This window comes from Arabidopsis thaliana, chromosome 2 (genome assembly GCF_000001735.4).
Source record: "Arabidopsis thaliana chromosome 2, partial sequence".
Lineage (NCBI taxonomy): Eukaryota > Viridiplantae > Streptophyta > Magnoliopsida > Brassicales > Brassicaceae > Arabidopsis > Arabidopsis thaliana.
Window position 1 is genome coordinate 9051238 of NC_003071.7, and position 26527 is coordinate 9077764.

The window sequence follows — 26527 nt, forward strand, 5'->3', positions numbered from 1 at the left end:
ATAATTTGTATGAGAATAGAAATTATCTATTTCTACACCTAAATTACAAGAAAGTAGATCATTACTTGTCTATATATCTAGACAATGTAAGGTGAGTACATGTGGCTTACTTTCGTGTCACCTTCCTGGATAAGATAGTAGATCATTACTTGTCTATATATCTCTTAACTTCATCGTTTCCAAGAGAAAGAGAAGACAATTCTTCCTTCTTATGTTAGATGCTCACTAAAATGTCCGAGATTAAAATGATAGAGTTTTGGTGACTGGTGGTAAAGAAAGACAAAGTCTCAAGCTACCACCGAACAAACTTCTATCACTTTAGTATCCTACAATGATTTCACCGGTAGATTTCTAACTTGTTATGAATCTAAGAAGTCTTGTCTTCCTTCGTATAACGGACTTATCGATCATTCAGATTCTCTAAAATGGTAATATTCATGTTCTCTGTCTCTCTCGTTGATCGATTTATAAAGAAACGAAACAGAGATTCTTGTTATTTCTCTCAATTCTGATCAAACTTTTACCTTATTATTTCATTCAAGTGAGATACAATGAAGGAATATTTCATCCTAGAAAAATGTAGATACATATATAAATATATAACAGTGTAAATTTGGACAAAAGAGTCCAGATAAGAAGAAGACCTGTACTGTACTAAGAAGAGAGACACAAAGATCAAAACTAAAGAATGTGAAGTTTTTTTAACTAGACAAACTTTTTTGTCTGTACAGTGACCATAAAACAATACAAAAATGAACCCGACCGCAGATTTGTTGATTGATCCAGTTTTAAGACTCATGAGGCTTGTTTTTGGCAAATTTCATTCAATCTATTGAGAGCCTAGAGATATTGCATCTTCTTCTTCCTAGTATTCAGGACTGTACAGGCTTACCAAATGTTCTTCGTTCATGCTCTTTCTCGAGTCGTACCATCTTACATGTTCTGAACACCCAAAGATCAGACCAGTATTATGCTTAATAATGGCAGCAGAAGAATAAACAGATATGATCGATGATGGAAAATGCAAGAGTTTTTTTTTTTTTACCTGAAGAAGCTTGTTGTTGTTCCTCTTCTCTTGTGCCATGGAGTATCATTGTCCCTGTGAGCACAGTGATGAATCCACATAACTCAGAGGCTACGCTGGCTGCGTCTTGCCCAGACCAGTCCTGTGAAAACCGAGTTTCAATGTTACAGTGTTTGCTTTTTACTAATCTTTTGTAAATCAAGCTAAACGTTTTCTAGTTGAACCTACCTTGAACATTATTGCACTAGCAACAATTGTGAGGGTTGTGAACATTACATAGTATACTGGAGAAACAATGGCTGCGTTGAATGTGTCCAAAGCCTGCAAAAAAATCATAACAAGTAACAATCTTAGGCCTTAGTCAACAATGCCAAGTGAGTTCTAGAGTTCATATGTTTGCTGGGAAAAAAGAGACCTTCAATGCTACAGGTGTAAATGGTTAAGGTTCATATCTTTTGACCGGAAAAATCTAGCGATTCAGTCCCTAGGGGATAGGTCAAGCTGAGGAATGATCTACTGATGGGTATTTGTTTGCGGGCATTAACGATATAACTGTTCTACTTACACTTGCATACTGACGTATTGACTCCAGAATATATATATATATATATAAGGCTTTCCAAACAAATCTGTTGTAGAGAGCTTACCTTATTTAGGTAAATCAATTGTGTAACGACACAAGTTACTGCAACCATGACAAAAAGCCATGTCTGTGGATACCCGATCTGGCTTACTCCCTCCATTGTTAATTTTATCGCAATTCCAATAGCTTTTATGCTCATAACCTGTTTAAAGACACCAAGAACAAGATATATTAGAGTTACAAGTGCAGTATAAAATTGAATAAAAGCTCGAGTATGCTGAGATGAACCAACTTACAGTGAGAGCACCCATTAACGAACAGATTCCAATATAAACCAGAATGTTTGTTTGGCCGCACAGGGGTTCAAAATGCAGAATTAAAGCAAGGACAATCGACATGGTTATGGCTACGTAGATTAGAAAAGCTGTTACATACATAAGAAAAGGAAAAATGTGTGTTTTCAGATAAAAAAAACTACAGATAGGATAAGGCACAACGTGTGTGAGTAAGAAAGAGAGAGAGAGAGGTACCTGGCTGAGTAGCCAGATTCCATATTTCCTCAACGGAATTAGGAGTCTGTTCCTTAGGTGCGTGTATAACAATAACAACAGACCCAACAATGCAAGACACACATCCGAGAACCCCCATTTTCTTAAGTTTTTCCTTCAATAAGAAATGTGCCAAAACAGCACTAGCAAAAGAGAAAAAAATGAGAGGTTAATATCACACAAGTCACCAACACATAACAGAGCAAAGTGATCATGACATAGATACCTGATGATTATACTTAATGCACCGAGAGGAGTAACGAGTACAGCTGGTGCATAAATGTAAGCCACAAAGTTTGCAGCTTCTCCAACAATCACTAAACAAAATTTGAAGTTAGAGATAATCTTGTTATTGCAATCTAAGATGGAGAAAAGTAAGAAGTAATAACAAATGAAAAACTCACTAGTAACCATCCCTGCCCACCAAAGCGGCTCTAATAAATAAGTATAGCCTCCATATCCTGTATCATCCATGTGAGAGAACACCAATTCCAATGTGAGACTAGTGGTTTATATCATTTTGATAGTGAAAATGTTTCAAATAAAACTATTTTGTAACTGGTATTGAATCCATTTGAGTGATTGAGTGAAGACGTTACATAAGTGAATAAACAAATCAAAAGTGTAATATGGAACAAGATTATAAAAGCGGGTAAGTTCAAAATCGATTCAATTACGAGACTAGAAGTCGCAAGTTATAAAATTGGTAAGCAAAAACTGTAAAAGTAATGGAGAAGGAGAAGAAGAGAGAACCTGCTCGGGTGCCAATAGCACCAGCTCGCTTAAGACCTTTCTTCTTAAGAATGAAGCTGGAACCAATGAAAACACTTGACGCTACAGCTAGTATCAACCCCTTCCCATTGTCCGTCTCCATTCCCCTATATCAACGTCAACGTCAAGCTAACCCTAAATCTTATCTATCGAATCAGGAAGACAATTGAAGTCAATCGAGGTCTCTCCTTGAATAACCCTATCTCTATCGATCAGAATCAATCTGCGATTATAAATCCGGCGGAAATGAAGAAATTTGAAACAAGGGTTGTTGTTGCTGATGATATAAGAGAGGATGACGAAAGAGAATCGAACAAGTGGTTCGATGCAACGCGGACACACGACGACTTCTGCGATTTTGCTTTGCAGAAGAAAATTCAAAAAAATCAAAATTAGAGAGAAGAAAGAGAAAGAGATCTGGTTCGACGAGCTCTCGTCTCTCCTCTCTCTGTCTTTTTGCCTCTGGCAAGACGACAGCTCAGGAAAATTCGTGGGTCTTGCCGATGCTTAACCGGGTCCGGTACGCGTTTTGGTTTAGTCAATTAGTTCGATAGAAATTACTCAATTAGAAACACTTTGCTTTCATTCACTATATCGCCGTCGGCTGCTCAATTTTATTTTTGGAATTTTTCTATCACACACCATCGCAGACTACTTGTGTAGTTGATTTCATTTGGTAACCATAGTAACCATTTCTCACCTAATTATTTCACTTTTAAATTATATAACTACTATACTGTACTCTTAACGATTCAAACGAGAATAATAATAAAAAATCGAGGGATCATATAAACTTTGACACGTTTGGTCTTTGGTTTGCCTCTCTCTATTTTTTAATATTGTCATATTTATCATTCAAAATCAGCACATGCCTGCGTATCTTACTAGCTGCAGCATTACGCGGAACGTTGCTAATTAATTAATTTATCAACATGTTACTAAACTTTTTATAGTCAAATTTGATTAACTATGAATTTTGTTGTACATAGTCGACGACTACTTTTAATAAATTAGTCCTGACCCTTATAAGATCCAAAAAGAAAACTTGTAACAACAACACTCTTAAGACATTTCTAGATTACGAATGAAGCCCATAACAACTTTACAGGTATGTGAATACGTTAGGTCTTGCATAAGCTCAATTTTTGTTGGGCCTAAAGGCCCCAGCCGTATTGCATCGATATATAAAACAATTTGGATCTCATTACCCTATGGATATAATGCTTTTCTAATTATAGAAAATATCCATTTATGGTCTATTGGACAAAACGCCAAAAATCTTTAATAGCAGTATTACAAAAACGCCACAATTCCTTAAAACTTTCTTATTATTAATGGTGCTTAATTAGGAAAATACGCAAAAGCAGAAACAGAGCAAAGATCACAGTCCATAATTAGCTAAGAAGAAACTTCTAGAAACATAGAAATTGAAACCGTCACCACCACAACCGGAATCTAAGAAGAGATCTCACCACAATCAGCGATCACAACAGGCTTCGTCGGCTTTCCAGAAGAAGATCCGATCTTCTCAATAGCCTTAACAACGTCCAAGCCTTCAACCACCTGACCAAACACCACATGCTTACCATCAAGCCAATCAGTCTTCACCGTACAGATGAAAAACTGAGATCCATTAGTGTTAGCACCAGCGTTAGCCATCGACAAAATCCCAGGTCCTGTGTGCTTCCTCTCGAAATTCTCATCCTCAAATTTGGCTCCGTAGATCGATTCGCCACCAGTTCCGTTACCTTTGGTGAAATCTCCTCCTTGGCACATGAAATTTGGGATCACGCGGTGAAACGAAGATCCTTTGAAGTGAAGTGGCTTTCCGCTACGTCCGACGCCTTTCTCTCCGGTGCATAGAGCTCTGAAATTCTCCGCCGTCTTTGGTGTCTTGTCGGTGTAAAGCTCCATCACGATCTTCCCCGCTGGTGCACCGCCGATGGTCATGTCGAAGAAAACTTTAGGATGCGACGCCATTGTTGTTGTTCGATTTTGGGAACGAGGATTTTAAAAGTGTGTGACCTAGATTTTCTGGAGAAGCTGTTGAGGACGAAGAGAAGATATTTATAGAGGAAGCGAATATCTGTGAGATAATATCATCGGGTATTTAGATTGAGACACGTGTCGATATCTCCATTGTTTCTTGAACCGTGGTTAGGTTGAGTTTTTGACCACGGTAAATGCTCTCGAATTGTCCATCCCGAGGTCGACACGTGTTGTTGCTCTGTAATGTTGCAAACCCCAATTTACTTTTTTACTTATTTCCATTTTCAATGAATTTTTTAAAAAATGAAAATATAGTGTATTCTTAATTTTTACCTACATTTTGATAATTAAAAGGACGTAAATATGACATAGAAACTGAAAAATTATGTCTAAAATGACAAGTAAAAAGGGAATTTTCGAAGGAAAAAAACCGAAGTATGGTATTGAAATGGAAATATTATGTCGAAAAAAACAAGTAAAAGGAGAAGTATTCAAGAGAAACGAAAATATTATGTTAAAAAAGACAAACAAAAAGGAAAGTATTCAAAAGAAACGGAAATATTATGTCGAAAACGACAAGTAAAAAGGAGAACGTGTAAAAAAGAATGGTTACATTGTTCATTTTAAAATTTTAATTTATACTAATAAAAATCAAAGTAATGTAAATAGTAAAAGATAGATAAAACTGTAAACTATCTATAGAAATGAATATTCATAAATTTCAAATTTAAATATATGATAATAATAATAATAATAATGTAAACAATGCATCGAATGAATAAATACAAAATAGAAATTCTCAATAAAACAAAAAATTTGTATTATTTTATTTTTTGGTAAGAGGAAAAATAGTATTATAGGAGGTTATTATTGATTTGGGGTTTAAATGGGCTGAATCTTTTAATTTAGGAACCATTTTTGGGCCTTACAAGAATAGACATTTTTGGACTAAGAAAGAAGGTTCTTTTGCACTCTTACCCTTGCCCTTTGTATCTTCTCCTTCTCTTTTTTTATGCCAACTCTTGATGCAGAAATTGGCACTCACAACAATACGGGCTTAACCAAGTATAATTCAAATTAATTGAACAATTCAATTAAAGAGAATATTACGTGTTGAGGCACTTTTCTGAAAGTTTAGCCGTAATTAGGCACTTCACAATCATTAGACACTTTTTTGATGTGAATTGACATCACTACCCTCTAACTATATCTTCCTTTGCTTAGTAATATCTCTTCGTTATCTTTTTTTTTAGGAATACAAAAACAATTTTGGCCTCTCTTGTTCTTCATCTCTCTTTCCAGAATAAAAATCCAATCTTTTAGGACACTCTTAATATTCAAAATTGAATCTCTTAAGGTTTATCATCATCTTCCTTATCTCTCAACAATCTATTGCTTCTCTTCTTCTTTCTCTCTCGAGATCTTTTTCAAATATATTCTCAAATCCACCTTTGTCTGCTGGATCCGATTCCAAAACATGTGAAAGTCTCCGGTCACAGAATTTCCGTCAGAAGTAACCTCGAAAATTACAACAACGCTATCGACATTCTCTCTTTCGATTTCGATTCCATGATCGTGAAGCCTCTCCCGAATTTCAACAACCGCATCAAAATTGTAACCACTTGGGCAAGTTACGTTTCTCTCTTTCTCTCGAAGTTCTAGACCCTATCTTTTTGCCGCTCCAACAATCATATCTCCGTCAAGAGGACGTTATCCTCTCAAACGTGGATCTAGCTCTGATTCTCTTCACTTATATTTCGCAGATTAGTTTTTTTTTACAAAGGATTCGAGATTATTTTGGAAACCATGACCAATTAATTTGGTTAATCTTATTAAATGAACAAAATTAACCATACAATTACATCCACAAGGTTAATACATTCACATACTATACTATATAAACTCTACCATAAAACGTTGGATATGTGGACACACATCATAATGACAGTCAGTGTTGTGGACAGCCTTTGCTAATTTTGGTTCATGAACTTTAGCTTCATGGATACAACGTGAGCCTTTGAGACCTTGTAGAGATCTTCTGTAATTTCAGTAAAATTAAAAGTTGGATTTAACAATTATAACCATCCACAAATGTGTGTATGTCTTGTTATAAGAATTTATCTTTAGATCCAATACAAAAATGTTGACAACTAATGTTTTCTCTTTTCTCTCTCTTACTAATCGTTTTATGTCTTCGTGTCAAAACAAGAAACTAACCAAAGACTAGAGAGAAAGAGAGTGAAGGTTCTTTTTGTGCTTGTGTTAAAATGAGTGAGTTAAGCAAAGCATTAATGAGAAATGAGAGATGTAAGAGAAGTGAACCTCTAAAAGTTAAATAGAGGAAGAACCCCAAAAGCTCAACAATTTTTTATCGACGATTACTGTTCATGTCTAAATTTGTCCATTGATATGAAACGACATGTGAGTTACTAGGTGACCATTTGGACTTGATTTTTTGGACACTCGTCAATGTCCTCTATCCACCGCTTTTCAGCCACTGTTCTGTAGCCTTTGCAGCAAGTGTTCTGTAACCACCAATTAATATGGACATCATTGTAACAAAATCACCACATATAGCTTGTTTTTGGGATTGTTCACCTATTAATCAAACATGAAAAGATTCACAAATCTCACCATAACAATCCATAATTCACAATCCATAATAAGCCATCCATAATGCACATACCAATAACAAAAGCAGAGCGAGCTACAAACACACTTTTATCCACGAACAAAGATTTACCAAACACATCCATCAACGTTCGATATATCAACTTGGGCTTCTCTATCAGTTTTCAAATAAATTAAACCCATAACTTCAATATTTTCAGAAAAAACATGACTAGCAAACTATAAGAGCCTAATCCACTAATTGTTCGATTTAATCGCAAGTAAATTCACGATGAACAAAGACCTCTAATCTCTGTAACATCGTAATATCTAGAATTTCACGGTGATATAAACAGAAAAAATCAGTAGAGACAATAACAAAGAAACTTATTGTTAGAGGATTCTGAGAATCGCAAGGATGATGATCATCTTCTTCCTGGGTTTGTTGTCGTGGATCTCAAACTTGGAGATTATGAAGAGATTATGAGGAGACGACAAATCGAAAGTTTATGAGGAGATTATATATGGTATAATGAAGATTGGTGATTTCTTATGGAAAGGAGAGAAAATTAATGGGAACGACCATGATTTTGTAAGAATTATAGAGAACAACAATGATTTTGAAAGAGAGAATTGAAAATGATGAAAAACAAAAGAATATGGAAGAGAGAGATGATAAAAAGAAGATAATTTCTCACCCACACGATCTCAACAATAATGAGTTAAAATTATTGCGTAATCACTACTTTAGGGATAAATTGGTCCAATTTTCTTTCAAAAAGATGGCAAAGTGTTCACTCTCTCATAAGTGTCTCAAAAAGAATAATATTATCAAAAAGTGCCTAAACGTGTCACAATTCCTTCAATTAAATCAGGGAATCCCGATTTACCTCTTAATAGCCTTTGAAAAAAGCCCATATAAGTTGCCAGTCGACTTCCCACAAAAAAAGAAAAGGAAACGCCGACTTTCCAAAAAGAGAAATCATAAGAAATTTCTTATAAGATAATGACAAGGTTTGAAGATAAAGGTAACTTGGAGATTCAAACCCTATATTTAAGGAAATTGAGTTTATATTCTTTTGTTTTTTTTCCTTCTAAAATCATTCCATTATATTGAAGTTAAAGTGTTAAAGTTATACAAGACTACATAATGAAAACTATTACACAAGCAGAAATGTGAGCCATCTTTTGGAAAAAATACGTAGAAATAAGATTTACGATGTGTTTGGTCGAATATGCCTTACTCGTTAACAAAAACACACACATATTCGCTAACAAAAATTTGGTTTATCTTAAATGCCTCTTTTGAGTATAAATAAAAAGATTTGTTTTCTATTTAAAGAATCCGCAATTTTACACACAAAAACCCTAATCTTCTTTTGTTTTTGAGCAAAACTTAACTTGCTTTTCAAGATGACTTCCGTTGCGGAAAAATAATCAGGAGAGATGCATGGCAGCTCGCTAGTTGTTCTATTGTCAATTTCCTTTTGCCAATTATACGTAGACTAGGCTCTAAATTGATATCGATCCCAACACGGACTTCAATCTCCCGGTTACGGCTCCGCCTCTCCTCATGGCCATTTCTTTTAAATGATTGGACTTATTTTTTGTGAAAAAATATATAGAAGTTAAAAATATTTGGACATATTTAACAAAAAAAAAAATAAAGTTGAAATGTTAGAATAACTTTTTTTTTGAATTTCCTTTTTGATGGACCTTTTCTCATAATATGATTTTGGGTTATAATTGGACTCTATCCTTTGGACCGGACCTGCTACTCCCTACCCATTTATTTTACATTTTTAAAAGTTTTTTTACGATCAAATATTTCAAAGGAATTGATATGTTTGAAAAGAAAAGAAAAAAAAAAGAGGAATTGATACTTTTTGTGCTAATGAAGATCCTGAAAAAAAGATCATCAACAGAAACGAGATTACAGATTTATTTTAACGGTAAAAAATTACAAATATGATTGGCTGGAATTTACGATACATAAACATGAAACATCTACGTAGAATTCAACAAAGCAACAAAGGAACATTCTTTTGTGGCATCACTCGATCACTTTTCTTAAATTAAGAAAGACAGAGGATTTTGCATCTTTATCAAGGATGAGAAGGGAAAGGAGGCCATTTTCCGAACTTAGGGTGTGGAATGTATTTAGGTGGGAAGTGTGGAAACTTGGGAAGTGGTGGACATGGTTTCTTTGGAATCACCACCACTGGCGGCTTGAAGATTGGTTTGTAGATAGGAACCGGGTGCTTGTAGATCGGCTTGTGAAGTGGAGGAAATGTCTTCTTTGGGATCACCACTGGAGGCTTGTAGATAGGCACGGGTGGCTTGTAGATGGGCTTGTGTATCTTTGGTGGACACGGTTTCTTGGGGATAACCACTGGTGGCTTGTAGATAGGCACTGGAGGCTTGTAGATGGGAACCGGCGGCTTGTAGATGGGTTTATGTGCAATCTTTGGTGGACACGGCTTCTTAGGGATCACCACCGGTGGTTTGTAAATTGGGGGACAAGGCTTCTTGATCTTAGGAAACGTTAACGGTGGGAGATTAAGCGGAGGAGGTAAAGGGAACTTAGGCATATGCCAAAAGAACTTTGAGATGCAAACTTCTGGTGAGAATTTAAGACTTTTTTTGAGACCCAAAACGTGGTTTTGGCCGGATTTCGATAGAAACACGATCTTGGAGGCCTCAAGGCCATCGTGGGCCGGACAAGGGTTGCCGAAGGCACTTTGAAGATGAGCATAGCAAGCTTCTTTTAGAGTTCCGTCATCACCGACAATGTCATGAGGAATATTAAGATGAAACTTTCCTGTTTCGTCCACTTCTCCGCTTCCCCTCGTTACAAAATGGCCTTTTGAATCGGCCGCCTTGCATTCTATCGTAACTCGAAGTCCTATTTCAAACAAACGTTGCAACGAAAGAAAATTCAATTATATTAAGTTACGAGAAGAGTGTCTTTATATATGCATAATCAATCAAATTATATAGACCTATAGAAGGGACATTTATCGACCGTAGCATTAGTACAACATGCATATATATATGGACGTGATCACCGTTGATAAGATTATAAAGCATATATTGATATACTAGACCTGAGAATGCATTGGGGATCTTGATTTTGCTGATTTCTGAGTAGCCAATGACTTCGACATCGCCAACAACCTTGACGTCACAGCTAAGGGAATGAGCCACCGAACAAAGAGCAAACACAAAGAGGAGGCAAAGAGCACCTCCTCCGCTTTTCGGTAATATCCTCATGAGATTCACTTTGTTGAAGATATGTAACTAGTAGAGGAGAAAGAAGATATGATTCTACTGATGAGATCGCCTCACGTGTATATTTATAGGTTCGTTAGGGCTATTATTTTATCAATTCATGAATTAATTAATTTAGTGTGTTTGTTTGTAAAAGTTACTATTCAAATACTTGGTGGTACCATTGCCACGAAGATGAGAACCTAAATAAACTGAATATATTGATACAATTACATTGATTTGGTCTTTAGTTTGAATTCGAGTTTCAAACATTGTTAACCTTAAAAACAAACTGAAAATTTTAGATTTAGGATTTTATGTTTCCAATTTGTTTCGGATATCAATTGCATCAGTTTTCTTTAAGTAACTAAAACATGTTAAATTTTAAAGTCAATTGCTTTTTCAGTTTAACTTGGAATACATTGATCCGGAATAAACACGTTAATACAAAAAATCATAAATAGAAACGTATGCAGATGAATAATTGAAATCGTATGTCTACGCACCACCGACCCCATATTAATTCGTCTCACATGAGAGCATTTAGAGGATAAACTTTAGTTTATTTGCGCCAAAGAAACAGATAGGGAGAGTTCACGTTGATCATCATCACCTAAATATGTGGAAATTCTTAAAGACAATTAACAATTTTATACCGTTTAACATAGACAAAGTATTGACTTGGTTTGAGTATTTGGTGTCAATGTGTCATAAAAGAGACAACGATCTTCACCCGAGGATACTATGAAGTCCTAGTCACTAATCACTAGCTATACGTCCATAATTTGTTTTTTTTTACGTCCATAATTTGACACACACACAAAAAAAAAGAAAAAAAAAACTATATTCGTGTCGAGTTTTATAGTAGTCACGTACATTATGTGTGATGGTAACTCTAGTATGTGTGTATTTTTAGGAAAAGTCGGTGAACAACTTCGACAACATTAATAGAGGACACAAAATTGTAAAGTATATACCTTATCACAAGTTCTATATATAGTAATAGGAAATAAGAATAACGTAGTTGGTAATACGTCCACATCTAAAAGGCTTGAATTAACAAGTCATGTTTTTTACCACTATGGCTAAAAGTACGGCGTTGGCATGCATGCAAGTCGCATGATCTAAGGGCCTGACTGGTTTAAACGCAGCGGGTGCGGTTGCGGTTGCGGGAGTTTGCGGAAACGGGCGGTTGCGGTTTCAAGCGTTATCAAGTGTTTTGAACGACTGGTTGAGCGTTTGGTTATGGGTGCGTTTGCGGGAGTTTTATGACTGGTAAACCAGCGGATGCGATAGTAATTAAATAAAAAATAACCAAAATAAATATAATATATTACTATTAAAAGAAAAAAAAATACAATATATTATTATGATAAATTGATAATATTTGAAAAATTAAACATACTTAATAATTAAAACCATAAATAAAACTAAAAATTCAAAAATAAATAAATTTTGTAAGAAAAAGTTTAATACTTTATGCATTTGGTACATCACCAAAAATTGCATCAAGTAGTGTGATAAACTGTAAATAACGTTGAACTCGCGGGTTTTCCGGATTGCCTCTATACATATGATAAAGTTTCTTCAAGATATCCAAACGATTTTTAACACATCTCCAACTCAAATTTTTTCCAAACGTTAATATTCTTAAGAATATTTTCTTTTTGAACATCACTTAGAAATCTGATTTTGGGGTCTTTGGATTCTTCCGTTTATTTCTCCACAATAACCCGTTGAAGTAACGCAAATGTGGTCTCGTTTGACCAAATGATTTTCTAATCGAGAAAACAAATCAAAACATGTATTCAATCAAAAAACTCAAAAAAAAACAAAATAAAAAAAAACAACGATGCCATGAAATATTCCGAGAATTACACTAGCTAATGAATGGATGAAAGGATAGATCATACTTACGTTTGATTCTTGATTTTGACTTTGATTTTTGTTAGTTTGGGTGGATGCCATAATTGAGAGAATAGGGTTTCATTGATTAGGGTTTTCTGATAAGAATAAGTATAAGGTTTGGGTGGAAGACATAATTATTTTAATTAATTAATTTTTTTTTTTTAACCTAACCGCTACCGCCCGCAACCGCAAACGCTTGTGGGAAGGAGCTTTTGAAATCTGGCGATTTCGAGCGGTCCAAAGCGGTATCTAGCGGTTTCTATGATTGGTGTCAACCGCTAATAACCGCTATCACCCGCAAACGCAGCGTTTGCGGGTGGCAGAGGGAGAACCAATCAAGCCCTAAGTAACGAAGGTTATTACAACAATTATGCCGAAATATAGTTGTAAAAGTATATATACGTATGTTGTTGTCTTGTTGAATTTGGTTAGAGAGGAAATTTGTGATAAATTTATAATATATGGTTATTGGTTAGAAGGTAGAAGAGAGATACTAATTTATGTCATTACACTTTTGAAGCTGGCAAGGTCCCTCAGCCACAATTCCTGACTTCCTGTTAACAGAAAAGCCAGCTCAAACACAATCTGTTATTCTTCTCTCAACTACTTTACATATAACCATTAACCCATATATAGACAAATGTGAATTGTATATATTCGACATTATATACGTTATGTTGTAACCATTCGAAATCTAAATGATCATCAGTTTTTAAATTGTGTGATCAAATCCGAGAAACATATCTATTATTTCATATCGATCCGATTTATTTCTAGCTAGCTACTAAAGTAAACTATGTAATCAAACCTTTATATTTTGTAATGTTTCCCGACGATCCCTAGCTTTTCAACAAAACTAATGACTATAGATAGGGGTTACTTAGAATTAAGGAACAGGGTCTTTCGACTGTTTGTATACATTGATCGCATTTATAAAACTAAGTAATAAGATCTATATGAATATATGATTAACTAATTAAAACAGACAAATGGATACATTATTAAATAGCATGATTTTGTAGATGGTGTGTCTAATCGTCCTAAAGGTTATCATTTGTTCCATACTTTTTAGGGGACAACCCATAATTCATTCATTAGATCTCTAATAAATAGGTTATTTTTACAAGTTTGCATTTATAATGCTTACAAGTGTCATAATTAGTAGATTGTGACATCATTATTCCAACTTTCATACAATTTGATGGTGAAAAGATTGCTCAATAGAAACAAATCAATTGATTGAGTTGAGAAATAGTCAAACCAATCAAGGGTTTAGAGAACTGATCAAGTATTTTTGGGTTTAGACAAAAGCCCAATTATTGGGCCGATAATATTATTTGAAAGGCCCATAACGAACACAAGCGTATATTGCATACCACTCTCAACAATGGCGGTCGGAAGAATCTAGTGAATTTCCGATTCCGATTTTGAGCTAAAGGAAGCGAGAGAAGAAAAGATGTCGGGTATGGGTGACGGCTACGTTGGTACGGCTCAAGATGCGGTGAGGATACGGCGGCTTCAGAAGCAAAGAGAGGCCGAACGCAAAAAAATACAAGAGCTCAAGAGCAAGTCTGCCTCCGGCAATGACCAATCTGGTCTTCTCCAATTCGGCACCAGCTCGTGCGAGGTAATCGATTTCTAAGGTTTCGAGAGGAGAAATGGTGGATTGTGGTAGAAACTAGATTTAGAACTTGTTCTGGCTCTGACTTAGTAGCTTCCGCAATATTTAGGGTTTAGTATAATTCTAACGATTAGTTCTGAGAAGTATCGGAGAACAAGATTAGATCATCATTGCTTGAGATTGTATTGCAGTTTTGGTGTCTCAAGTGTTTACGAATCACAAATGTTATCTTGCTATTTGGGCTGTGACTAATTCATTTGTTTTTGGTTAGATTCTTGACACTGCTTTCAAGAAGGAAACAGTGGGTTTAGTTACAAGAGAGGAGTATGTGGAGAAGGTAATTGGAGTCATGGCTTGTATTACTCTCCAACTTTAACAGTCATCTAGATTGTGGTGTTTAATTCTGTATGTGATATATGTAGAGGGTTAATATTCGTAATAAGTTCGAGGAAGAAGAGAAGGAGAAACTGCAGAAGCTACAGCAAGAGTGAGTTTTGTTTTTAGGTCTATTGTTCATAGTTATTGGTGTTATTCTTTGGATTAAGCTTGATTGACTTTTTTTTTTTAACTACAGGGAAGAGGAGTTGCAGCTAGAGAAGCGTAACAAGAAGAGAAAGATTAAGGGATCTTCCCGCTTATCTTTTGCTGAAGATTTTGAGAATGGCAGTGATGAAGATGATGGAGAAAACAGTAAGTGCATTCATTCATCAATCTCGTAGATAGGACTTAGTCTACCTCGACTGTTTTTATTAGATTTTCTTAAGCTTTTAACTTGATTCCTGAATATGCTGTTGTTACATCAATGGTGAATTGTGGTATAGTTAGGATTAGGTGTGATACATGCTGTCATTCAATTAAACCACTATAACTTTTTTCCTTTTTGTAAAAGTTGAAAAAATATTTATCTATCTTTCGCAGATTTAATAAAATCCTTTTTAAAATGTATGGAAGTTGACAAAATATAGTCTCCATCTTTTGCAGTAATAAAGAATCTCATCATGTATTACAGACATTAATTCTACAAATGTAGATTGGAATATTGCTTGGTTGTTGGAGGATTTGAGATGCAAATAGCTTGCTGCGTAGGAATTTATAATATCATCTAATGTTGTCCTTTTTGTAACTTCTATCATGTACACTATTTATGCAGAGAGTTCTGGGACAGGGAACTTACGCTGCGGAAAACTTGGCAAGGACCCCTCAGTGGAAACGAATTTCCTGCCTGACAGGTGATCTCTAGCTCTCTTGTTTATCTTTATCTTCCTTGTCTGCTTTTGCAGTAAGTCTCAACTTTAGCTGTGGTGTTTTGAGGTTGCTGTTTCAGTGAGAGGGAGGCGGAGGAACAAGCTGAACGTGAAAGGCTGAAGAAGCAGTGGCTTCGTGAACAAGAGCAGATTAAAAGTTGTCCATTTTCTAGTTACCTTCTAATTTCAGTTGTAATACTTGATTCAAGGAAGATTGTCTAACTATTTTTTGTTTTTCAGACGAGCCTCTTGAGATTACTTACAGTTACTGGGATGGGACTGGCCATAGACGAGTTATTCAGGCAAGCACAAACTACACCTTTGTCATACTGCTTGAGCCTTACGTGTGTGATCATTTACTTACCTTTATGATATATACCCATTTTACAGGTCCGCAAGGGTGACCCAATTGGGAATTTTCTGCGGGCTGTTCAGCAGCAGCTTGCCCCTGACTTCCGGGAGATTCGGACGGCATCAGTGGAGAATTTACTATATGTAAAGGAAGATCTTATTATTCCACATGTGAGAACCCTTTAAACTTACCAAGTTATCCTCCCTTTACTATATAGGACTTAACGATAACATGGGGTATTTTTTTGTAAATGTAGCAACACAGTTTCTATGAGCTGATCATTAACAAAGCGAGGGGGAAGAGTGGGCCGGTATGCCTTGTCGACACTTTTTGAAATTCAGTTTATATAGAAATTGTAACCGAGACTCACTTCTCCTACATTGTTCTTGTTAACAGCTGTTTCACTTTGATGTGCATGAAGACGTGAGAACAATAGCAGATGCAACGATAGAGAAAGACGAGGTATGTTTCCCTGACCCGATCACATGAGAAAAGAGAGTAGTTTGATGATGGAAAGTTGTTTCTAAAGCATTGTAAAATGTGGTGTTAATGAAGTCGCATGCGGGTAAAGTTGTGGAGAGGCATTGGTACGAGAAGAACAAGCATATATTCCCTGCTTCCAGATGGGAGGTAACTCTCAAATAATCTTTTCTCTGCACTTTTCATTCTCAGCTAGACTTTGAATCTTATTGTTTTGCATTATAATTGTTCAGATTTACGACCCGACAAAGAAATGGGAACGGTACACAGTCCATGGGGATTAATTCTGGACCAGAACATGCTTTTGATGGATCGTTTGTTGACATGATTGATCAGATTTGGTGTAATAGTAGTGGAATGTTCATGGCATTTTTAATGCTCATTCTTCTTCCCTCAATGTACCATTACACTCGTTTTTTAATTTTTCTTAAAATAATGGAACTGTTTGATTTCTTTAGTACCCGTTATTTTGTGATTTTTCATGTCATGTGAAAATTTAGTATGAGATCTTGTGATTACAAATTTATAATGAGAGCACACAAATTAAGAATGTTAGAAACCAATTTGTGAATCCCCTGATGTATACAAGGCAACAAAATCACACGAAATAAATTGAGAGACCAGACAAAACGCTGTCGTTTTGCGAGGGTTTCTATGGTTGTGTTGTTATCTTTTTTTTTTCAGAAATAAATTAATTTAGTGTGAAAGAGCAAAAGCATAAATAGCATCGAGAGAGACACTGTTCTCATTCATTCGCAAATTCGTTGACCATATTTGATAGAATCAAGCGATGATGAATCTTAGGGTTTTGTTCCTCGCTCTCCTTCTCCTTGCATCTCCTCTGCTTCAAGGTAGGTCTCCTCTCTCTTCTCTTTTTGTTTTTCCATTGATTTTGTAGATCTAGATCCGTTTTGTTTCCTTCGCGTTTTCTGATTGGATTTCACATTTGATCTCTGTTTCCGATCTGGTTTCTTAAAGGATCTGGTAACGTTATGTCCTTATTCATCGATCCGAGTGAAATTGAGCTCCTTTAACAATACTTTGCCTTCGAACATTGTAGCTCTGTGTTTTGTGTGTTGCTGCCAATCCTAGAGCAATGTGGTTTCAAAGATACAAACTTTAAAACGTAGATCGAATCCCCTAGTAATAGATTCTTCAATAGTGTCTTCGTTGCATGTCTTTATTTTCTTACTTTACACTCGCCATTGTTCTTGGGTAGAGGAAAAATTGCAAATTGTAACATTTTCTGAAGAAGACGTTATGCTTTAGTGACCTGATGTGTTTTCATGTTGTTTCTTTTGATCAGTTGCTAGATGTCAATCGGATGCCGAGGATCATTCAAGTCTTGTTGACGATGTTGTGGGAGAAAACACTGATGATGCGGTTGAGGAAGATGACCATGATTTGGATATGAACTTGTCCTCATTTCCAGGAGTTGAGACTGTTTGTGTTTTCCCCAAAAACAGTGCCAAATGTATGTGTTTACTCCTCCTTTCTTACGTATTTATCTATCCGTTGTTGTGATCTTAAAGATTTGGTTTTTAATGCTCTTTGTTTCCTGCAGTGGTTCCAGCTGGAGAAGAGACTGAGCTCCTTGTTGGTCTTAAAAATGAAGGTAGCTAATACCTCTTTTAGCTTTAGCTCTCTTTGTGTTGAGTTTTCTGTTTTGTTGTCAAAACTAAATATCTCCAAATTGGCTGTGACTTAACAGGGAAAACTAGAGTAGGTGTGATGGGAATTAGGGCCAGCGTTCATCTTCCTTATGATCATAAGTTGTTGGTTCAGAATCTAACCATGTTGGTAAGCATTTGACTAGGAAACTATTTGTCTAAATATTTGTTATCATTTTATTGTTTTTTGTTGTTCACATGCTTGCATTCTATTGCAGAGACTTAACAATGCATCCATCCCAACGTCTCTTCAAGCAACATTCCCATACATCTTTGCAGTCAGCCAGTACTTGCAGGTAAACATATTCCACAATAGACAATACATCATTCTCGTTCATTCTTAAAATACAATTGTTATTGAGAAAAAACTCCGAAAGATCTAATCTTGCTTGGTGTTGCACAGCCTGGAGCATTTGATCTGGTGGGTTATATCATATACGATGTGGAAGGAAAGCCATACCAGAGTGTCTTCTACAATGGAACCATAGAGGTAGTTGAATCTGGAGGTCTTCTCAGCGGCGAATCTGTTTTCCTTTTAACACTCGGAATCGGTCTCCTCCTCCTCCTCGGTCTATGGGCATACAGCCAAGTTCAGCGTCTCACCAAGGTAAACCATTGGATCTCTTTTTCTGGTTCATCATTTGTGCAGTTAAACATTCCTTTGATAATCTCCTCTTTTACCAGAAAACCAAAAAGGTTTCCAAGGTGGAAGTAGGAACTAGGTCTACCGAGGCATCACTCGATGAATGGCTCGAGGTTCGCTTCTCTCTTTGTACTCTTCCTCCTCTTCCTCCTCTTCAGTGTGATTGAATAATCTGATTGAAGGGTATGTTTTTTTATCTTCAGGGAACTACTTTGGCCAAGACATCGTCTGGGAAAACAAAGAACAAGAAGAACTAAAGTAGAGCTGTTTTGCTCCTTCCAGTTGTTATAGACTCAGCTTCGGCGTTTTGAAAGAGTTTCCAAGTTTAAAGTTCAGTCTTGAGGAAATTTAGGGTTTTAAACGACACTTTTTTTGTTCCAGCATTGTACTCTTTAGACAATCTTTACTTCTTGTCATAAATATTCTCCTCATGAAACAAGTTAACTTATAAATGGTTTAGATCTGTTTTTCGTTGCTAACATCAGTAACTTTTTTAGCAGTAGATTAACATCTTTATACTAATGTTTTAGTTCATCAAAACAATTACAGAGGAAAGTATTGGACTCTCCAAATAGTTAAGTTGAAGATATGATCAGGAGCAAGTACAAGAGAACCACACTCCTTGGGCTTGTGTTGTTCAGGAGAGACTGGGCTGCGAGTTGCGACTTACACTGAGTTGTGATTCACACTAAAGTTGTGACTTATCTAAGCGATGAATGCACTATGGCTCAAGGTTTGGAGTGTGGTATGTTTGAGAATCGAAGATTTTTATCTCTCTGTCAGGACTATCGAGCACTTAGAGTGTGGCTTGAGATTTGATTTAGATTATTACATAGAAGAAACTCGTGAGTCAAGCTTACTCAAATTGAAAAAAAGAATCACAGCTTAGTTACAAAGATCTTTAATCAAAGACCCTTTTATCTCTCTCTGTCAAACCAGAGCTCACGAATCATTTTTTTTCTTTCTGTTTTCCATTATTAGTTCAAGAAGAAGATGTAAGAACACAACAACAACAACAAGGTCGCTAACCTCCCTTTTATTTCTCATCTCATCTGTTCCATGGAGACTAGCGATTTCCGTTACTGATAGTTCTCAATCAAGCAGCAACTTTCTTCGACGTGACTGAGTTCACAATGGTTGCAAACTCAGGACCCTAGAGTCACAATAAAGGTGAGTGTGAGCTGCTTTACTTCTATTCATCAACAACATATCCATAAAGGTCTAAACTTTACTTTTACCTTCAAGGAGGCACCACCAACAAGAAATCCATCAATGTCTTCTTCTTTGGCAAGCTCTGCACTGTTGCCTCCATTGACAGAACCTGGCAATTGAGAAGGCAATAATCAACATAAAGTTTCATTTTGCGACAGATAACTAATCTAACGCACCTCCATATATGATTCTCGTTTTGGAAGCAACTTCCTCAGAGACATTCTTCTTTAGCCAACCGCGGACAGCTACATGGACTTCTTGTGCTTGCTGAGGAGATGCAACTTTACCAGTTCCAATTGCCCATACAGGCTCGTATGCAACAACTATATTGTCCCAGCTAGGCACAGCATCTGAAAATACAAATAACTTACTGCTGTTAATTGAGTTCAGACATGTTTGGGAACAGGAGAGGGTAATCAAAGAAAATACAAGAGTGTTACCAGCAAACGCCTTCAGTTGCGCGAAGCAAACATCAAACGTCTTGCCTGCTTCCCTCTCTTCTAGCTTTTCCCCAATACAAGCTATCACTCCAAGACCCTCACTCAATGCATATGCAGCTTTCTTCCCGATAAACTATGGTTTTGTTGAGAACAGAGCAAATATGTTTTCACAACCCTTTCTTAGTAACTCACCAGTGCTTATAAAGTGTTTTATTTTACTGACCTCATCTTTTTCTCCGATGACATGTCTCCGTTCGGAATGCCCAAGAATGACCCACTTGCAGCCAAGGTCTTTGAGCTGTTCCACGCTGTATGGTAAAACGGGCAACTTTGAAATTCAGACAAGGTTCATATATTACACCGGAAAGTCATAAGGAGGGATTAGTTGCAACGCTCTAATATTTTCGTCAAAAAATTTCAATCAAATAAAAAGAGATATAGTATAAGTGAAAAAGAGAAGTCGTAACCTGATTTCACCAGTGAAGGCTCCACCTTTCCCAACCCAAGAGTTCTGACCTGATATGTCAATACGGTCTGTCAACGAGGATTTGACCTGGTCGATGTAGACAAATGGAGGTGACACAACAACATCTACGCAAAAACGATCATTTAGAACAAATGGTCAACATGAGGTCCATTTTCAAATCAGAAATGGAAATAATGCTCCAAATATAGAGAGCTTGACTCATTGGAAAAAGTAGCAGAAACTCACCTACATCTGCTTCCAAGGTTGCACTGTTGAGATCGGAGATAAGCTTGGCGATGGAGTCCTTAGTCCCGTTCTAAAACACATGCCAACATAGACATTAGTTTCAGGGCCGAGAGACAACATACAGAAGAAAAGAAAAGACAATGAGCATTATATGTACTTACACACTTCCAGTTTCCTCCAACGAAAAACTGCAGCATAAGAGACAGAGATAGCAAGTGTTTAGACAACTTAAAATGTGGAATACACTCGAAATCCTGAATCTAGCATTCAATACAATTGTGGAGTAGGAAACAAAACCAAAGCTAACCAAGGAATGCAATGAAGAGATTTGAGATTCTTATTCTTCTAAAAGGAATAACTTTCTTCCTCAATCATAAACCCTGAATCTAGCATTTGTGGTGTAGCAAAGCAAACCAAAGTTGCATTGAATCAATTGAAGACTGAGGAGATTTGAGATTATTGCCAAAAACAATTTAGAGAATCTGGATTCTAATTGATACCAATCATGCAAGTAAAAGGAATAACTTTTCTCACACACTCAATCCTAAACAATGAGAATCTAGCATTTCAATAGAGTTTGAGGGTTAAAGTTGGAACCTTTCCGGATCCAGCCATGGCAACAACACCTCTGGGGGAGCGATGAGAAGAAGAAGAGGAAGAAACGAGACGGGTAGAGGAATTGACGCGGTGGAAGAAGGATTGGTGGGAGGAGACGGCGGCAGCGTCGAGCTTGGGAGAAATGCGGCGGAGACCGGAGAAAGAAGGAGGGGCAGTGAGAGAGGTAGCTGCCATGTCGTCGGGTTTGGCGTGTAGTGAGTGGAAAAAGGCAAAGAGGAGAGATAGAGACGAGACTGTGACTCTCTCAGCTTAAGGTAGCAGAGGAGATAGAGGCGATGAGAGGGTTGGTGGTTGTGCTCTCTCTCTTACTCTCGAGGGTAATTTTGTCTTTCTCGCACTCACAGATGGTATCATCAAGCCTCGTTCTCACGCGCCTATGTCACGTCTCGTTGCCACGCGCTGTAGTCCAATCCTAAGATCAGGTGCCCAAAATGGTCGATGAATAATCATTTCATTAACACTGTTTCCGTCGAGACGTTTAACTAATTAGTACTACTAATTTCTAAGATTGAACATATAATAATTTGGTAAAAGTATTCCTAAGGGCCTAATTTGTAGGTATAAATTTTTCTGTGGTCAACAATTAGTCACTATACTTGCCGGAGAAGGCATAGGGATGGAACACTAAGTATCCAGCTGTTCAGCCTGTCTTTAGTATGGAGCATGTGTCTCTTATTAACCCAAGCAATAAAAGCATGCTTGAGAATCCTTCCTTTAAACCAAATAGCCTTATACCAGTCCACTCTTTCCCCTATAGGGTTCAAGTGTAACAACGTCGCAGCCCACTTCCTCCAACTTTCCACATGAAGTGATCACTTTGCGGTCAGCTTTCAACATGAACCGTATGGCCACTTTTCTGTGAACTTTCCATCTTAAAGACATTTTATCTTACAGTTTGGTTCCAAATATTTCATTCCAATTGTCAAGCAACAAGAATAGCTTCTAATGGTTAATTGTAATACTACTCTTACTCTTGTAGAGATCTTTGTTATTCATTTATTAATATATATATATATATATATATATATATGTTTAAAGTTAAAAGTTTAAATATCGAGAAAAAATTTGTTTTGAAAGCTCACGCAAAGTGGCTCTCTGGTAACCACCATAGTTTGGGTGAGAATGATCCATTATTTTCTCCTTTTTGTCCAAACATTGATTTCACCACCGATCAAGTTTCATTGGATCTTTTAAACGGTATATATTTTACTGTTTTGATAAGAAGCTACCAATCAAACCTAAAACTATCAAAATGGACTAGACCAATATTGACCATTTCGATTGTGAACAAATAGTGATTATGTCTATTAACAACCATGTCCGTTAATCATAATAAAACATGTTTTTAAAAAGGTACAAAAAGAATTGAGCACACTGTTTAAGCATAATTATTTAAACAAATGTCTAAAACAAATATCTGAAGACAAATTTGAACATAAAAGTTTAGAAAACAAAAGTTGTCAAAATATCATAATACGAAATCCAAAGACATATATAGAACTCAAATTTATCACCTGATGAATCTCTCTCAAAATCACAAATGGTTTTTCCTCTTCAACATATAAACATTTGAACTAAAAGGTTATAAACACGAACTAAAACTGTTGTGAGGCTACGCTCTTGAGCCATATAGTGCCATCACATGCGGTTTGGTGGATCATTTGTGTATGACGATTAATCACGATTCGTAAAATGGAGGTGACAACTATATGAATATCATGCATTGATTGAGGATGTATTCAATACAATTCAATTCATAGGGTCTTTTAAAAACTTTATCGTAAATGCATTCTTGAAAATGCAGTTTTTGAAAAATATCAACGCCATACTTCTTGCTCAAAGTATGAATTATCAAAGTATTGGGCAACGTGTAACCAAGAGACAAGCCGATATTGGATAACATGTAGTACCGTCACGAGATTTTAAACCTCGTAATTCGTAAGTAATGACCAAATTTTTACATCATCGTGCTACTAGACGACAAAACAAAACACGTGAAAATCAAAAAAACCTATCAATATCATTAACCAGACCACATCTCCAAGAAACTTGATTGATACTGAAGCAATACAAGCAACAAAACTATCAACGCCGCCACTCCCCACGGCGAGCTTCCACCGTCACCTCCGGCTCCGGGACTCACGTAAGTTGTCCGACGACTGCTTGAAAACATCCCGAGAAGCGCATCAGGGTTCTCCATGGAAGATAACCACCGGACCAAGACTATAAGAAACAGAGGAATCAAGAGAAGCGCAAAATTTATCTGCTCTTCCGCTGATTCGGCTGCTTCTTCCAAGCTGAAGTACCATGAACTCAACAAGAACACTGAAGCAACGGCTAGGATCAAAAGAACTGGGTATGGTAGTGGCGATAGCGAGAATGAATCCAGGATCGATGATCTTCTCTCTTCATAAGCCATAGTTCCTAACTTCCTATAATAATGATGATGAGAGAAGGTCTTCTTGGTTCTTTTATGTGCTGAGGGAAACTTATAGAAACCGACTTTAGGTTATAATATTATATGTTTGACCGACAGATGAAAGATTATATTAATGTTTTTGTTCAAATTCATTACCAATACCATCTGTAATTTAAAGATTAGTAGTTTGGTCTATTTTCTTAAGCAGTATGTACTTTAAATTTCTTTTTATAGAAAGTGTAGAATTTCTAACACGTTATTTCGACCAAATAGTTTTATATCGACTAAGCCAAATTCTATTAAAAATACGTATATCCAACTCGGATTAATCATTAATACCATAGCAAATTAGTAGGTTATTAACTTCGAGTTCTTTGCTTAGAAAATAAAATATAGTGCCATAATGTATATTAGATATAGTATAGAAACCATAAACATGAACTCAGTTTCTTATGTACAAAGATTACTATTTCGTGTTTATTCTTTTACTTGATCCAGTTCATCCATAAAATATCCAAATTCCAAATAGTTACATAATTTCATTTTCCTTCAGAGTTATGTTTTTGGAAATTTGAAATGTAAAAGATGAGTGTATATACAGATAATAAAGCTAACGTGGATACAGAGAATTGGTCATTTCTAATTAAATATTATTAGTTGCTTCTCTCTTTCGTAATGGCCAATGGGCTACACCTAGACGATTGTAGGTGGAGCGTCATTATCAAATTTCCTTATTTTCCTTTGCTTCAACTGTTATCATTAACCACATCTTCCATAAAATTCAACGATGACGTAAAAGGATTTGACCTTTTACCCTAAGCACCTTAACTCTAATCTGCCTAATCTCAAATTGACATAATTTACTCTGTTAATTCACAGCTTCTTTCCTTTCCTAATTACATAATTATAAAATATCGCAATAAACATTTACTATTCGGTTCCGTAGATTTTGATATTCATTATTTTAGATTCCATTATTTTGTATAGTAAAATGGAAATTTAACTTTTTGGAACACAGGAGAGTTTTGCCGTATGATTGAAGATAGAGCATAATCGATCATACAAATATAATAAATCAAGGTTAAGGTTAAAATTGAATATTGTAACCAATCACGTTCGTCAAATCCACCTAAATCGGTGCTTCACGTCACACATATTTGCTTCACGTAAACATCAAGAATACCTAAAAATATACGAAATCATTTATTTACATAAACGCAAACCCAACAACACTAACCACGAGATCAGAACTAGTAGTAGCAAACGCATCTCCAGCGACCGCAGGGACAGTAGTAAGTAGATCGCTTTGACGTTTCAAGACAAGAGAGACATCTCACGGCGAAGAGCAGAGCCAATGGAACCGCGGCTAGGAGGAGCCAACTCAGCACATCTTCGCCTGAGGAGACAGCAACTTCGAATTTAACGACGGAGGAAAGGGCTAAGAGGACGAGGGCCACCGTGATCATGACTATTACCGGCAACGGAGACGTCGATACTCTACACCGTCCGCAGCAGCAGCCGTGGTAATGCATCGCCCTCTCACTGTTTTCTTTGGTTTGTTTAATGGTTTACTTATTGATTTGTCAAATGCTAGCTTTTTATTCCTCGGAAGATAGTGAAACAAAGAAAGATAAAGCGAGAGATAATGGTTTGTTAGGTACACTATAAATGATATTATTATGGTCGATGATGATACCACTCACTGTTTTTAGAAAAAAACATAAGTACTAGCTAGTGGGGTAACGAAGGAATTTATGTGGTAATTTACATATGTGTTTTGTGGATTAGTCAGACCATAGTTTCTCTAATTTCAAGGGATATTCGTATTGATACTAAGCTGATTAAGTATTTGGTTTCATCATATTTATTTTGCGTTTTTCTTAGGACAAATTACAAAGATCTTCTATCCTTGATGTTGTCTCGATGCAAATTACATTTGGATCGATCCCACCCGCATATTTCTCGACCTCTCCTTTCCTTAGAGTGCTCAAGCGATTTCTAATGTTATTTTGCGTTTATATCATCTTCACTTTGTTAATTAAGTATTTTCTTAGTCTTCCTTTGCTTAGCTTTCGCTAGCTATCGTCTCATACACACAATACACATGGAGTTCTCAATTCAACCAAAAGACAAGTGAAATTTGTAGAAATGATACTTTAACAAATGATTTCTTTCTTATTCACCTTATTGTTGTTAATTGCAAAAAAAAAAAAGATTAGCTTGAACTCTATCCAAAAACAGGACAGATCTTTAAAATTCGGGTCGGCTTTGTGTGTGAGAGATATGAGTGATTGGTGGTTAGGACATGAGAACAAGGAAGCTTATCTTAATGGCCTACCATGAAAAAGACTCTCACTTCTCTTTGTTCCACTCATTTCCAAGGATTCATACCATTGTTTTTTTTTGTACAAAG

General features: G+C 36.2%; 8 protein-coding genes, 1 long non-coding RNA gene and 1 pseudogene across 15 annotated transcripts; 3 read left to right on the forward strand and 7 right to left on the reverse strand.

Annotated features, from left to right (window-relative positions):
* Positions 1 to 487: 487 nt before the first annotated feature.
* AT2G21120 (magnesium transporter, putative (DUF803)) lies at positions 488 to 3584 on the reverse strand. The gene is made up of 9 exons (NM_127682.4): positions 2909 to 3584; positions 2560 to 2616; positions 2382 to 2472; positions 2138 to 2298; positions 1904 to 2031; positions 1672 to 1809; positions 1253 to 1345; positions 1046 to 1166; positions 488 to 942 (listed from the first exon to the last, which is right to left on the reverse strand). The coding sequence occupies exons 1-9, from the start codon at positions 3027 to 3029 to the stop codon at positions 866 to 868; spliced, it is 987 nt and encodes a 328-aa protein (NP_179708.2). The 5' UTR covers positions 3030 to 3584; the 3' UTR covers positions 488 to 865.
* A 576-nt stretch (positions 3585 to 4160) lies between these two features.
* On the reverse strand, positions 4161 to 5244 carry AT2G21130 (Cyclophilin-like peptidyl-prolyl cis-trans isomerase family protein). The gene has a single exon (NM_127683.3). It carries the CDS (start codon positions 4904 to 4906, stop codon positions 4382 to 4384), a length of 525 nt encoding a protein of 174 aa, NP_179709.1. The 5' UTR covers positions 4907 to 5244; the 3' UTR covers positions 4161 to 4381.
* A 4079-nt stretch (positions 5245 to 9323) lies between these two features.
* On the reverse strand, positions 9324 to 10856 carry PRP2 (proline-rich protein 2). The gene is made up of 2 exons (NM_127684.4): positions 10633 to 10856; positions 9324 to 10430 (listed from the first exon to the last, which is right to left on the reverse strand). Exons 1-2 carry the CDS (start codon positions 10796 to 10798, stop codon positions 9631 to 9633), a joined length of 966 nt encoding a protein of 321 aa, NP_179710.1. The 5' UTR covers positions 10799 to 10856; the 3' UTR covers positions 9324 to 9630.
* A 3060-nt stretch (positions 10857 to 13916) lies between these two features.
* On the forward strand, positions 13917 to 16991 carry XCT (XAP5 family protein). The gene is made up of 12 exons (NM_127685.4): positions 13917 to 14330; positions 14596 to 14661; positions 14747 to 14811; positions 14899 to 15014; positions 15475 to 15553; positions 15649 to 15725; positions 15809 to 15870; positions 15959 to 16090; positions 16177 to 16230; positions 16317 to 16382; positions 16476 to 16550; positions 16634 to 16991. Exons 1-12 carry the CDS (start codon positions 14160 to 14162, stop codon positions 16682 to 16684), a joined length of 1014 nt encoding a protein of 337 aa, NP_179711.2. The 5' UTR covers positions 13917 to 14159; the 3' UTR covers positions 16685 to 16991.
* Positions 16992 to 17014: 23 nt separating this feature from the next.
* AT2G21160 (Translocon-associated protein (TRAP), alpha subunit) lies at positions 17015 to 19236 on the forward strand. Of its 2 annotated transcripts, NM_127686.4 has the most exons (8): positions 17015 to 17251; positions 17707 to 17874; positions 17965 to 18015; positions 18112 to 18200; positions 18289 to 18366; positions 18474 to 18677; positions 18755 to 18826; positions 18917 to 19236. In NM_127686.4, the coding sequence occupies exons 1-8, from the start codon at positions 17191 to 17193 to the stop codon at positions 18968 to 18970; spliced, it is 777 nt and encodes a 258-aa protein (NP_565498.1). In that variant the 5' UTR covers positions 17015 to 17190; the 3' UTR covers positions 18971 to 19236. The 2 variants fall into 2 exon arrangements, with proteins under 2 accessions (NP_565498.1, NP_001077930.1); NM_001084461.1 differs by lacking the exon at positions 18755 to 18826 and having other exon boundaries at positions 17081 to 17251; positions 18474 to 18576; positions 19057 to 19176.
* Positions 19237 to 19496: 260 nt separating this feature from the next.
* TIM (triosephosphate isomerase) lies at positions 19497 to 23233 on the reverse strand. Of its 3 annotated transcripts, NM_001335732.1 has the most exons (10): positions 23210 to 23233; positions 21675 to 22107; positions 21239 to 21265; positions 21078 to 21147; positions 20833 to 20956; positions 20589 to 20673; positions 20366 to 20498; positions 20102 to 20275; positions 19952 to 20034; positions 19517 to 19866 (listed from the first exon to the last, which is right to left on the reverse strand). In NM_001335732.1, exons 2-10 carry the CDS (start codon positions 21867 to 21869, stop codon positions 19810 to 19812), a joined length of 948 nt encoding a protein of 315 aa, NP_001323967.1. In that variant the 5' UTR covers positions 21870 to 22107; positions 23210 to 23233; the 3' UTR covers positions 19517 to 19809. The 3 variants fall into 3 exon arrangements, with proteins under 3 accessions (NP_179713.1, NP_001323967.1, NP_001077931.1); NM_127687.4 differs by lacking the exon at positions 23210 to 23233 and having other exon boundaries at positions 19497 to 19866; positions 21675 to 22092; NM_001084462.1 differs by lacking the exons at positions 21239 to 21265; positions 23210 to 23233 and having other exon boundaries at positions 21675 to 21996.
* Positions 22298 to 22515, reverse strand: AT2G21172 (annotated as a pseudogene). Its single transcript has one exon.
* A 189-nt stretch (positions 23234 to 23422) lies between the features above and the next one.
* Positions 23423 to 24394, reverse strand: AT2G21180 (uncharacterized protein). The gene has a single exon (NM_127688.3). It carries the CDS (start codon positions 24112 to 24114, stop codon positions 23719 to 23721), a length of 396 nt encoding a protein of 131 aa, NP_565499.1. The 5' UTR covers positions 24115 to 24394; the 3' UTR covers positions 23423 to 23718.
* A 657-nt stretch (positions 24395 to 25051) lies between these two features.
* On the forward strand, positions 25052 to 26257 carry AT2G21187. Of its 3 annotated transcripts, none has more exons than NR_140644.1 (2): positions 25055 to 25637; positions 25999 to 26231. It is a non-coding gene; the product is annotated as an other RNA (long non-coding RNA). The 3 variants fall into 3 exon arrangements; NR_140645.1 differs by lacking the exon at positions 25999 to 26231 and adding an exon at positions 25709 to 25980 and having other exon boundaries at positions 25353 to 25637; NR_140643.1 differs by having other exon boundaries at positions 25052 to 26257.
* On the reverse strand, positions 25200 to 25811 carry AT2G21185 (uncharacterized protein). The gene has a single exon (NM_127689.2). It carries the CDS (start codon positions 25644 to 25646, stop codon positions 25365 to 25367), a length of 282 nt encoding a protein of 93 aa, NP_565500.1. The 5' UTR covers positions 25647 to 25811; the 3' UTR covers positions 25200 to 25364.
* Positions 26258 to 26527: the final 270 nt, after the last annotated feature.

Bases quoted from the DNA above. Each gene is read 5' to 3' on its own strand.
- AT2G21120 (NM_127682.4), bottom strand. From the start codon at position 3,029: ATGGAGACGGACAATGGGAAGGGGTTGATACTAGCTGTAGCGTCAAGT. The intron at 2,473-2,559 runs GTGAGTTTTTCA...AATTTTGTTTAG, and splicing joins GTGGGCAGGGATGGTTACTA to TGATTGTTGGAGAAGCTGCA. The intron at 1,346-1,671 runs GTAAGCTCTCTA...ATTTTTTTGCAG, and splicing joins AATTGATTTACCTAAATAAG to GCTTTGGACACATTCAACGC.
- TIM (NM_127687.4), bottom strand. From the start codon at position 21,869: ATGGCAGCTACCTCTCTCACTGCCCCTCCTTCTTTCTCCGGTCTCCGC. The intron at 20,035-20,101 runs GTGCGTTAGATT...CTCAATTGCCAG, and splicing joins AACGAGAATCATATATGGAG to GTTCTGTCAATGGAGGCAAC. The intron at 19,867-19,951 runs GTAAAAGTAAAG...TTGTGACTCTAG, and splicing joins TTGGTGGTGCCTCCTTGAAG to GGTCCTGAGTTTGCAACCAT.
- PRP2 (NM_127684.4), bottom strand. From the start codon at position 10,798: ATGAGGATATTACCGAAAAGCGGAGGAGGTGCTCTTTGCCTCCTCTTT. The intron at 10,431-10,632 runs GTCTAGTATATC...TGTTTGAAATAG, and splicing joins GATCCCCAATGCATTCTCAG to GACTTCGAGTTACGATAGAA.
- AT2G21180 (NM_127688.3), bottom strand. From the start codon at position 24,114: ATGGCTTATGAAGAGAGAAGATCATCGATCCTGGATTCATTCTCGCTA.
- AT2G21130 (NM_127683.3), bottom strand. From the start codon at position 4,906: ATGGCGTCGCATCCTAAAGTTTTCTTCGACATGACCATCGGCGGTGCA.
- AT2G21185 (NM_127689.2), bottom strand. From the start codon at position 25,646: ATGCATTACCACGGCTGCTGCTGCGGACGGTGTAGAGTATCGACGTCT.
- AT2G21160 (NM_127686.4), top strand. From the start codon at position 17,191: ATGATGAATCTTAGGGTTTTGTTCCTCGCTCTCCTTCTCCTTGCATCT. The intron at 18,201-18,288 runs GTAAGCATTTGA...ATTCTATTGCAG, and splicing joins TTCAGAATCTAACCATGTTG to AGACTTAACAATGCATCCAT. The intron at 18,367-18,473 runs GTAAACATATTC...GGTGTTGCACAG, and splicing joins CAGTCAGCCAGTACTTGCAG to CCTGGAGCATTTGATCTGGT.
- XCT (NM_127685.4), top strand. From the start codon at position 14,160: ATGTCGGGTATGGGTGACGGCTACGTTGGTACGGCTCAAGATGCGGTG. The intron at 14,812-14,898 runs GTGAGTTTTGTT...TTTTAACTACAG, and splicing joins CTGCAGAAGCTACAGCAAGA to GGAAGAGGAGTTGCAGCTAG. The intron at 16,383-16,475 runs GTATGTTTCCCT...GTGTTAATGAAG, and splicing joins CAACGATAGAGAAAGACGAG to TCGCATGCGGGTAAAGTTGT.